At 35.3% G+C, this 12,468-nt stretch overlaps 2 protein-coding genes across 3 annotated transcripts; both read right to left on the bottom strand.

Annotated features, from left to right (window-relative positions):
* Positions 1 to 606: 606 nt before the first annotated feature.
* On the bottom strand, positions 607 to 3,468 carry LOC106451242 (UDP-glycosyltransferase 85A2). 2 transcript variants are annotated; one of them, XM_022691031.2, is made up of 2 exons: positions 2,806 to 3,468; positions 607 to 1,678 (listed from the first exon to the last, which is right to left on the bottom strand). In XM_022691031.2, exons 1-2 carry the CDS (start codon positions 3,320 to 3,322, stop codon positions 732 to 734), a joined length of 1,464 nt encoding a protein of 487 aa, XP_022546752.1. In that variant the 5' UTR covers positions 3,323 to 3,468; the 3' UTR covers positions 607 to 731. The 2 variants fall into 2 exon arrangements, with proteins under 2 accessions (XP_022546752.1, XP_013748590.1); XM_013893136.3 differs by having other exon boundaries at positions 607 to 1,666; positions 2,806 to 3,452.
* A 2,191-nt stretch (positions 3,469 to 5,659) lies between these two features.
* On the bottom strand, positions 5,660 to 11,102 carry LOC106451243 (UDP-glycosyltransferase 85A5). Its single transcript, XM_013893137.3, has 2 exons — positions 10,069 to 11,102; positions 5,660 to 9,956 (listed from the first exon to the last, which is right to left on the bottom strand). The coding sequence occupies exons 1-2, from the start codon at positions 10,583 to 10,585 to the stop codon at positions 8,998 to 9,000; spliced, it is 1,476 nt and encodes a 491-aa protein (XP_013748591.1). The 5' UTR covers positions 10,586 to 11,102; the 3' UTR covers positions 5,660 to 8,997.
* Between the last annotated feature and the right edge of the window lie 1,366 nt (positions 11,103 to 12,468).

The following is a 12,468-nucleotide window of genomic DNA, read 5'->3' as shown; positions in this document are numbered from 1 at the left end:
CATTTAACTATCATCACTCATTTCCGATAGATATATTTGTTGTTGTTAACTGTTTTAGGTGTGGGAGAATCTTCGATTAAAAAAACCCCATTTCCCCAAAAACTAATGTTTTTTAGAAGAGAAAAAAACTAATCTTGATAATGGTATATGTATGCCTGTATAACTTATGTGGACCTTCACGGCCACTCTTCTCAAAGAAACCAGCTAGTAGACGTTTTTCTCGAAAGTTGAAACTAGCTCTTACCTTGCATTCTCTTCCATAGTAATCAGGACTAGCATAATCGAAAACAAGATAATATGTATGGATGATTAAATTTCAATACTTTGTCAAAAAATGATGATTAAAATTCAATCCAAACAATATCCTACTTAAGCCAGTCTACATAGATCAATAATTTGGTCTGGTAACTATCAGTATCACAAAATTTCAATTCAAGACCAGTTAATATTGGTTTGATTCAATTTTTGTCATGGTACATTACAATTCATGCCTTATATCCCTTACTTTGAGTGAATTATAGAGAGATGTATGGAGGGGAATGAAATCCCATGAGCTCATTCATATGTTCAAACTCAAGAGTTGTGGGCATGTGTGTCCACATACCGTTGATTAAGTACCATTTATTTGTCATCTCAAATTGATAATAGGAGGAGGATATCATGACATGATTCATAGACGAATGAAAAGTAAAAAAAAAAACTAAAAACAATATAGTCCAATAGCAGAGTATTTACTCCCCTAAAAGAACCTTAACAACGTTGTCGAAATTTACAACCGACGAACCACGCTTACACTCCGTCGCCTTCTCAGCCAAGCTCCGCCACTCCGCCGCCTTCTCTCTCATTTTCTTACCCTTCTCTCCATCCATCAACTCTCTAACCACCGCCTCAACCTCCTCCCTCCTCACATCTCCACCGATCTCAACACCAATCTCCCACTCGTCACAACAGAACTTACAATTTGTTTGCTGCTCAGCAAAAAATGGCCAGCACACCATTGGAACTCCACCGCAAATACTTTCAAGCGTCGAGTTCCATCCACAGTGTGTTAAGAACCCTCCTACCGCCGGATGAGATAGGACTTCCTCCTGAGGACACCAACTCGCCAGCATACTCCGGTCCGCCGTCTCCGTTAGAAACTCAGGTGGAACCATGGATACCTCACCGGCTACTAAGTCCGGCCGTATCACCCACAAAAACTCTTTTCCCGTTGCTGCTAAACCCCAAGCGAACTCCACAAGCTGCTTGGCTGTCATCACAGTTATGCTCCCAAAGTTAACGTAAACAACGCTGTTTGGAGCTTTGGTATTTAGCCAATCCATACACTCCGTCTCTTCTTTCCACAGGTTCGATCCCATTCGTCCGAGTTCACTATCCTCACTGATCTGTTGTTTCACTTGTAGATGGAGCGGTCCAATGGAGTAAACCGGAGGTACAATAGATTGCATGGATTGGATGACGTCATGCTCGAGATCGTCGAACGTGTTGAGAATGATAGCAGAAGCACGTTTGGCTCGTTCGGTCTCACGAACGAGGAAGTTGAGCATTATGTCGTTAGGGTTAGTCGTACGGACGAAGCTAGGGATGTCTTTTAGTCTTAAGTTCTTCATCGATGGAATCCAATCTATAATTGTGTCTAGATGCTCCTTTGTCAAGTAACTCTCATCTGCCAAATCCACTATCATTTTATTAGTAACTAGTTTAAACATCTAGCTAGCATTTTTTCATTAAAATAAAACACCGTATTAGTATGCTGAATTATCGGGAGTGTACTGAGCCGGAAAAGTTTATTATTTGCCAGCAGTGTCAGTCAGAAAAGTATATATGAAAACTTTGACCTATTTGATATAGGTTTGACTACGGGATTACTTGTACATATTTTAATACTTTCAAGTTTTGGCAAAAAATTGTTTTGTCGTGATCTAGTTTATTTATGCGACTGCGCTTCAAATATCTCATTTAAGTGTTTTTTTCGTGCTAACAAAAGAACGTTACCATAAATAACCAAACGTATTATATAATAAAATATGACAATTCATATATTCTAGCTACGTTTTAGTTGTCTTCTTTTTTTTTTCCGACTGAACGTTTTAGTTGTCTTCTTGCAAGTTGCAACCTAATTTAATAGCTATTTATGATGAACTTAAGTTATGAGCTAGTTCCAACTACCATTTCTCAATATAAAAATCGTTCATGGTCTCCCACCAGCTTCTTATGTCCAGTAAAGAAACTCAATTGATTGCGGATTGTTATTATACTATAACATCCACTGGCGTGAGAAATCATTGAATTTTAGCAAATACTTTTGATTAATCTAGCAAAATAAACCTTTTAACAATGGGAAAACATATTTTCTGTAGGAACCACCATAGAAGATTATTATGCTTTGCAATAATTATGATCTACTGTGCAGAAAATAAAGGAAACGAAGGGTCAAAAGATATGATTGTTTAACCATTAATGTTCAATAGGAGTATATATTTTGTACCCATTCCGCCTGATTATAAATACTGTTATAGATTCAATTAAATGAATTGTTCTGTCCATCATTATTTAGGTGTTATAATTTTTTATGTAACCTAATGCAACTTGATATTTCTTCAAACTTTAGCAGTGCGTTGTAAGATAAGAAAAAGTATATATCCGACCTCATAAATTATGGAGTCATTAACTCACTCATGAACATGTGGTTTCTTATGGGTTTCTACTTACTACGTTAATATAATTACTGCAATACGTATTAAACCATTTATCAAAAGTAATAATATTTTTTTTTGTTTAAGTCAAAAGTAATAATAATTATACCTTTGAGTGGAGATAACCCTTTCTCGATGAACTTATGGTAGTGTAAGTAAGCCAAGAAGCCACAGGCACTTGTGGTCCAGAAAAGAACCTCCGGGACACCGAGCTCCTCAGCAGCATCAAGAGTAAAGCTCATACAGCCGTCGGATACAATACAGTTCACTGGAGGGACTTCATCTTGGGCGTTGATCCGTCGAAGAAGCTCCTTGAACGGTGCGAGACTATACTTCGGGGTGGACTCGCAAAGGGAAGGGATATCCTGTGTGACGTCCACGTCAGTCTCCGGTAGACCGTCGGGGATGGACTCGAACCGGAAGGAAGGAAGCCCGTCTAGGGCGTTGGATCCACGGGACCGGAGGAGACGCTTGTGGTTGTAGATAGTGTTGACGAAGGTAACATAGAAGCCTTTGGCGTGGAGGAGTTTAGCCACTTTCATCATCGGGTTGATATGGCCTTGCGCTGGGTAAGGCACGCAAACTACGTGTTGTTTCCGGGCGGGCGAAACGGCACGAGATTCCATTTTCTTTCTTTCTTATGCGACAGAAAGGAAAATGAAAATAAATATTGTATATGTGATTGAACTGGGCATGATTCTGTTAGCCTCTAAAGGACTCTATTTAAAGTGTTGAACTGGGCATGATTCTAGCCTTTAAATGTCAATGAGACGGTGAGAGTAAAAACCTCATGATTCTCGCACGTGGAAACTCTAAAAATATCGGCCACGCATGTGAAGATTGACTATATCGGCCATTTTAGATCTCGAGGCCAAGTTGTGTAGTATTAATTTGTCGTAAAGGTTACAAACCTGCCATTTTCAAACGAAAATATAGTTCTAAGCCGCCAAAATGATACTCTCTGTTCTCGAAAAAAAGATTTTCTAGAGTATTCACGCATATTAAGAAAACAATTAAGTTTTTACAATTGAATTTATTATTTATTTTACTATACATTTTCCAATAAATATCAACCAATAGTGTTCAACCAATTCAATTTTTTTCAATTAATGTTTCTTAAAAGTATACAATTTTTCAACATTAACTACTAAAAATACCTTAAAATTTTAGAAAATTTATCATTTTGAAACAAAAAATAAATTTAGAAAATTCTATTTTCAAGAACAGAGAGAATTCCTAATTTTTTTTTTGTATCTACAAGATGGCTTCAGAGTGGTCCGGTGAAGTACACGTCAAACTAGTGGTCCACGTTTGAGTGTCGTGTGAAAGTTGTGCGATCAATCGGTGGGGTGATCTCATGTTCAAGTTGCATAATTTTCAACTAGATTGTGCTCTTGTGCTTGTTTTAGAGTTTAGTAAAGAGTTTGATATTTGTCCTTTCAAGTACTCGAGTATTTTTGTTCATCTGGTTCGTAAATGATTGCTTTGCTACTATTCTTCTAGACAATTGGTCTTTTACCAGCATTCCTTCAACGTTACCTTTATTATTAGAACCTACGCTGTGCATCTGTTAACGATAAGTTAAATCAAAGATTTAAAACTGAAATTTTATATTTTGCTTTTGGCAATTATAAAGGTTTCATATAAATTGTTGTTCTCATCCCCAAGAGGGTTTTCTGGCAAAATAAAATTCTAGATAAATCAAGTACGCATTTTGATCGATTTGGCTGAATTTGGGACTGTTTCTTCTCTCAGTTCCTTGAAACGAGGTGTTGCTGATGTATGACTGAATTTGGGGATAAACTAATGAAATATTGATTTTAATTCCCAGATTCCTGGGAGGAAGTTCTTAAATGAATTCTTTGATTATGAAAAAACAAATTATACTTCTTTTTAAATAAATGTTTAGAGCTACTCTGATGGGGAGTTCTCGCCATAAACTTTATATATATATATATATATATATATATATATATATATATATGAGTTATTCTTGGGTTCACCCCCTAGGGTGAACCTTTAGGTTCACCAACCAATAAGATTTCATTATTTCAAATTCGATATCTTTTAAAAAAGGAAACAAAATATTCTCAAATTATATTATGTTTTTAAAATAAAAAAGTAAAAAAAGATAATAGTTACAGAAAAAAGAATTAAAAAAATATATTTTTAATGTTCTCAACAAAACACTAAACCCTAAATCCTAATCCCTAAACCCTAAATCCTAAATCCTAAACCCTTGGATAAACCCTAAACCCTTGGGTAAATCCTAAACCTTTGAGTAAACCCTAAACCCTTGGATAAATCCTAAACTCTAAATAAAAAACACTAAAACCCTAAACCCTAAACGCTTGAATGTTTTAGTGTATAGTGATTTTGATTTAGAGTTTAGGATTTATCCTAGAGTTTAAGATTTATCCTAGAGTTTAGGGTTTATCCAAGGGTTTAGGGTTTAGGATTAAGGATTTAGGGATTATAATTTAGGGTTTAGGTTTAATGTTATGCTGACGAGTAAAATATTTTTTTTGTAATTATTACTTTTTTTTTTACTTTTTAATTTTAAAAACATAATATAATTTGATAATATTTTGTTTCATTTTTTAAAAGATATCGAATATAAAATAAAACAATCTTATTGGTTGGTGAACCTAGAGGTTCACCTAGGGGGTGGACCTAAGAATGACTATATATATATATTAATGTAGATATTTAATTGTAGGTTGTTCTTATAATAAGGGTCCCTTATAACAACCCCCACAATCCTGGTATTGGAGTGCTTTTAACTCTATCGGTTTGAACTCATTATTTCATCAGCATGCTTGATGATCTTAAGATTTTCGTTAGTTTTGGAATTCCCGGCGATGATTTCCTTGTCGGTGGTTGCTGGCGGTGTGATATGCTTCATCGAGCTTAGTCTTTACGCGTGGTCTTGCGTGGATCACTCTATTTCCTTCATTGTTGGGTTTCTTCTGGGAAAGTGTTTTTTATCTGGGAAAGTGTTTTTACCAAAAAAAAAAGTGTTTTTTTATGTGGGCATGGATCTTTACTTGTATCTTTTGTAATTCTTTTTTGCTGGTTGGATTATATAATAAAGAGACGACAAAAAGATAATCAAGTAAAAAAATAAAAATAATCAAGTATGCATTAACAAAGTCAAGGTTGACAAAAAAAAAAACGAAGTCAGGAAAGACGCCTTGACAAAATATTTATTCTACGATAATCCAAGCAGCATCTGCCTTCGGTATGCGGGCCGTGGGAGCATGGCTGGGGCATCCCGATCAAACAGCTGACGAAGGAGATGAGCAAAACAAAAAGTCTACAGGACGGGGTTCAACTAGCGGAGACTCTTGAAACAGTAGGAGTCAGAAGTCCCCAAGTTAGCGTATTAAAGGGGACCATCAAGCACATCCGGCAAGATTTGTTTGAGTTGTCTGCTATAAGATAAAGCTAATTTTGAGTGGAGTTTTTGACATAAAAAAAAGCCTGTCCGACTAGTATCCCCATTGCTTTCGCAAATATAACAGATATCAAATACATACGAGTAATGTTTTGTTGTTATCTTATTTTTATTTTTGAAAGGTTAAATTACATTATAGCACTTCCACCGCTTAAGATATCAGAGTTTTACTTCCAATAGATGGTTTTAGTTGAGTATGTAAACATTTTCACTTCCAATGGATGGTTTTAATTGAGTATGTAGACATTAAAAAAATATATTGGAAAAAGACAGCAATAAGTTCTCAAAATAAACTCTCCAAGAAATTGGTTAGAACTTTTCACCGCACCTGTCAAAAAATTAATGGTTTAAATATTTGATTTTAGTTTTAAACAAAACAAATTAAAATAATAGCATTTTATTCTTAAGACTTTTTCTTAGAGCTTAGCGATAAGAGCACCATTATAATTTATAGATAAGCTCTTGATGAGAGGTTATAGTTTATAACTAAAGAATATATTAAAGTTAGAGAGATGCAATTAAAAACATCGCAATCGTATTGTAGCAACTCGTAATGTGGGTTTCAGACAACTCTACTAGTCACCGATTCTAATTCGTCACATTTGAACCTTAAACTCTTTCTAGATAGGTTGTTAGTGTGTTTGGCGTTCCTTGAACCCAAGACCTCTTCCTTTAACAATCCTCATACATGATAAATAGTCACCAAACAACCCGTCCCATAGGATCTAGGCTGATCCGGTAGAACACCGACTTCAACCCTTTACTTATAAACCTTAAGTTTTTCTCATGCAAGTTGTTGTGAGAGAGTTGTTAAAGGGTAAACTCTTAGAATGTTAAAGGATAAAGTCTTAGATTCTAAGAATAGCAAGCGCATTAACAACCAACCTGAGAGAAGCTTAGGGTTGATGTTAGTGTTTTACAAGATCACCATGGATCCCACGGGATGGATTGTTAACCCCTCACAGCCTGAGAAACACTATCATCCAGACATCCAAGCTTAAAAAACCATAAACCCAATGTCATACTCAGATTGACATATCGTTTTTAGAAAATAACATTCAATTACATAAATAATTTTTTTGGAATATTGATATATTATTGTGTAGATACTTAAAAACTTCACCATTGATAATGCTTTAAAACCATTTTTTAAACACTGGATTTATCATTGATGGATTGGGGTGAAAACTTAAACGAGGACAAAGCCTCAATCGTACAACGAGACAAAGAAAATAAAGTATCCAACAAGTGGTGGAAAAAACAATAAGGAAAGAAGGAAGAAACACAAAACCACCAGTAGGCATGCTCTAAAAGCACCATTAACCCAAATGCTTACGGAAGAATAATATAATAGTGGGTGGATCCCAGGGTAGACCTACAAAATTTTAAGCACCAATTCTTTTGAAGTCTATTTAAGCACTGCTGCTTGCACTGTTCACAGACTCCACTTATACGTGGTGGTCCGCGATTGATCCATTTTTAATTTTTTTTAATCAGGAAAAAAGAAAAAAAAAATTTAAACACCCCATTATGGGTTGTTGGGTTAATGGTGCTCTAAAGCTGCTCTGAGAAAAGTATTAAAGGTTTTAACAGCATTTCGTTTGCATGCTAAGGGCATCTGCATTGCGCGGTTGTTAGCGCGTCCTTAGCATAATAGGTAATTAATTTAAATCAATTTAAATTAATAATACAGAAAACGTTAGCTCACGTATGTTAATTAAGAAGTTTTAAGTTTGTGTCCTTAGCTGCACGTGTCAGAGAGAGGGGAAGGAGTGTTCGGTGTTGGGAAAGTCTTCCATCTCTCTCGACGAAATCATTCGCATCGTCTCCCATCTCTCTCGACGGTTTCCCTCCACCGAGCTCTCGACCACGGACTCCGTCGAACCCTCTGGCGATCTGTCCCATCTCTCCCATCTCTCTGTCGATCCCAATCTGTCGCCCTCAATCCCTCGCCCTAAATCTCTCCAACGAAGCTCTCCACCGAATCTCTCCATCGGAAATATCGTACGATCTCTCCTCCGATCCGAGCCCCGATCTCTCACATCTCTTCACCAATCTCTCCAGCGATCTCTCCGCCGATTTCAACCGAATCACTCCACCGGATCTCAATAAAATGTTTGTTTGGTTTGTTTCCTTTTGTAATTTGTAATTTGTTTCCCAATTTTATAATTTTTTTTCAACTTTGTAATGTTCTTGTGTTTTCAATTTAAATGTTTAATGTTTTGTTTAAAAACTTATCTTTTATATGTCAATAATTATAAAAATAATTAATTAATTTATAATATCAATATAATAATCTAAGGACTAATATTTTGGTCCTACCAATAATCTTTCTTTTTCTAATTGTCCTTAGCTAAATCTCTTAACATAACAAAAACAATAAATTAATTTAAGGACCAATTTTTTGGTCCTAGCAATGCGGATGCCCTAATTAGGAGTGAAGAGGTTTTAGTAGCCGTGAACAGCTATTTTTAGTTTTAGTCTCTTTTAAAACAATCATGATTTAGTTTAAAAAATTAAATCTACAGCTTTTAATACTTTATAAACGGAAATATATTAGCTTTACCAAATCATTATTTTTCTAGAATTTTTGTTTAGTACTTTGGAAAAATTCTACAGCAAAAGAAAATTAAACCATAGTTAAAATTTTAAATATTAAATCTTAGAGCAAAAACCATAAAACCGATTCAACCTATCAAACCTTAAATTTTGTTTTTTTTTTATTAAAAGACTAACCTTATTACACTTAAATGTATAAAGAAATATCTAAAAGGTATCTAATAGCTTTGGTTTCTTAGATAAAAAAAAAAACATCGAGTAAAAATTCTTTTTACCTTTTATTGTTTAGAAAGTCACCTCCTTCGCTAGGATGCTAGGATGGAGGTGCTGTAAGAGAACTGTGTTAACAACTATCTGCAAATTTAATTCCGATGAACCACACGTATGCTCCGTCGCTTTCTCAGCTAAGCCTCTCCACTCTTCCGCCTTCTTCCTCATGCTCTTTCCTTTCGCTCCATCCATTAGCTCTCTTACCACCGCTTCGACCTCCTCCCTCCCTACATCTCCACCGATCTCCATCCCCACTCCCCACTCATCACAGCAAAACTTACAATTTGTTGGCTGTTCAGCAAAGAATGGCCAACACACCATAGGAACTCCACCACAAAGACTCTCTATAGTCGAGTTCCATCCACAGTGCGTTAAGAACCCTCCTACCGCTGGATAAGCAAGAACCTTTTCTTGAGGACACCAAGTCGCTAGCATCCTCCTGCCAGCCGTCTCGGTTAAAAAATCTGGCGGAAGCATCGGCACTTCACCGTCTACTAAATCGGGCCTGATCACCCACAAAAACTCTTTTCCTGTTGCCGCCAAACCCCAAGCGAACTCTACGAGTTGTTTTGCGCTCATCACCGTTATGCTACCAAAGTTAACGTAAACAACGCTGTTTATAGGTTTGGTGTCAAGCCAGTCTAGACACTCCTTCTCCTCCTTCCATAAACTCGATCCCATCCGTCCTATCTCAATATCCTCGTCGATATCACGATTCACTAGTAGATGGAGCGGTCCAATTGTGTACACGGGAGGTAGAATAGACTGCAGAGATTGTATGGTGTCATGCTCAAGATCATCGAACGTGTTGAGAATGATAGCGGAAGCGCGTTTGAGTTGGTCTGTCTCATGGAGAAAAAAATTGAGCATGATGTCGTCACGACTAGTCGCACGGATGAAGCTTGGGATGTCTTTTAGTTTTAGGTCTTTCATCGTTGGAATCCAGTCTATTTGTGTGTTTAAGTAACTCTCATCTGCATAATCCACCACTATTTTGTTACTAATAATAATTTAATATCTCGATATTTTTCAGTAATAGAAATGAAACTAAATTTAATATTATAACATTGATTAATATCATAATACCTTTTAATGGACATAAATCCTTCTCGATGAAACTGTGAAAGTACATATAGGACAGGAAGCCACAAGCACTTGTGGTCCAGAAAATAACACAGGGGATACCGAGCTCCTCCGCAGCGTCAAGAGTGAAAGTCATAATACCATCAGCTACAATACAACTCACCGGAGAAACATCATCTCGGACGTTGATCCGCTGAAGAAGTTCCTTAAATGGAGCTAGACAATTCTTCATAGTGGCCTCGCAAAGGGAAGGGATGTCCTGCATCTTATCCCCATCAGTCTCTAGTAGACCATCAGGGATAGACTCAAACCGGAACGTAGGAATCCGGTCCAGCGCGTTGGGCCCACGCGACCGGAGTAGACGGTTGTGATTGTAGACGTTGTTGACAAAGGTGACGTGAAAGCCTCTGTTGTGAAGCAGTTTAGCTACTTTGAGCATCGGGTCGATATGGCCTTGAGCAGGGTAAGGCACGCAAACAACGTGTGGTTTTTGTCCGCTAGAAACGATATGAGAAGCCATTTTTCCTTTCCCGTGTGTCAAAAAAGAAGGAACAGTGGATGTGATTGATTCTGGAACTGATTTCACTATGCTTTAAAGGACTTCACGGTGAGATTACATAATTGAATTCTTGTACGTAGATTGTCGACATGTGCGTCACGAGCGAAAATTTCTAGATGCCGTAAGATTGATATGCTGCCAACAAGTTAAAGATAATGTTTATCTACATGTAGCATGTAAATATGTAAGAAACACAATTCGGAAAGTGGTCCTGTGAGGAAATATTTCGTGAACGCAATCTTTTGAGATAAAAGAATACTAGTTACAAAAACGAAAATCTAAGTTTTTATATTGACTTTTTCAAGTTCTATAAATTAAAATATAACATGCCATATAGAATAGAATTGAACAAACAAATTAAACGTATTGGTGGGTATAACTTGCTCAGCTATATAGTATTACATTAAATTTATTAGGCTGTTTAAATTGGGGTTTGGAAAGAATATGGTAAATCAGTTACAAATATTGCATGTACCTAAAAGGCTAAAACTACTATATATCTGACGTATTTCTAACAAAATATGAAAACTCTGGACAACAGGTGAAAACGAGATTATGATGATTGATGAAGTAATTTGTAGAAATTTAATTTTTTTAAAAGAAATGTTAAATACTTTCTAAATTTAATTTATTATGAATACCTTGTTTTGTACCCGACAGTTTTGTACTCGTTCAAGTGTTTTTTTTTTGTCGGCATGATTCTTTGATAAAGTCCAAAAGGCAGCTTACAAGTACAATTGGCTCAATATCTACATCATTACAAATTTGATGATGAAGAAAACACGTGTGATGACTGATGAGTATGGCAAATTATAAGACACATGGCAGTAAAATATTGAGCTCAATGGAGTTTTTAAGCCCACTAAATCTTAGCATGGGCTTATTTGTAAATTTGAAGTCCAGTAGGCATTTAGTCGGCCTTGTTAGTAAGTCATCCGATACACATTCAAAGTAGTTGGAACTTTTTATTTCTGCTCAATTGTACATGAACTTTAGATCAGTGTAGATAAAAATAAGTTATGCTAGGTCACTGAGAAAAAGAATGGAGGCATATAAAAGAAGTCCCGTAAATAAACTTTCATTCGATGCTTCTGGTTCAACCTTGACCTATTGTCTTATTATGGGTTGACCTATTGTCTTATTATGGGTATAACAATCAAGAGGAACACTATATTCCTTAACATTTCTAAAAAATATTACTATTTATAAAAAATAGTTTTTTATTTTTATTTTTTTATCGTAAAGACAAATAAAATAAATTTGTTCTTCATTAAATTTATCATTCTTATATTCCTTTCTTTTCCGTTTCTTTTTTTTTGTTTATGTTGTTCATATGATGGTCATTAATTAGATTCTATATGTTTCTGTTGTTTTGAAATTTCTTATATATCTCAGAAAATTTGTAAAACACAGGGACGATAAAAAAAATTTAGTTAAAAAACAATAAAGAAAGATGGAAAGAGAAAAGAATAGTTACAAGAAGGATAATTAAAAAAGTAGCTAATGACTTAGTGTAATTGGATTATAATTTTAGAATAAGCTGATTGTATGTAATGATTTATTTATATAGATTCTAAATTTTTTACCATTTAAATATAGTAAAAAAAATCTCATTCTAATGATTTCTTATAGAATATATAGAAAAAATAAAAAGTAGTTATAAAACATAGGTTCATGAATGAGATAGAATGAAATTCCAACCTTTTATTCTACAACTTCTTTTGTTTGATTTATTTATGTTCTATTTTGTTAGTTTCATTTATTCATTCTATTCATAAAATTGATAACCAGTTATCTTATAGCATTCATATATTTGTAAAAAGCAAATAACCCTAAAGTCAACA

This window comes from Brassica napus, chromosome A9, assembly GCF_020379485.1.
Source record: "Brassica napus cultivar Da-Ae chromosome A9, Da-Ae, whole genome shotgun sequence".
In the NCBI taxonomy this organism is placed as follows: Eukaryota; Viridiplantae; Streptophyta; class Magnoliopsida; order Brassicales; family Brassicaceae; genus Brassica; species Brassica napus.
This window is presented reverse-complemented; position numbering and strand designations above follow the sequence as displayed.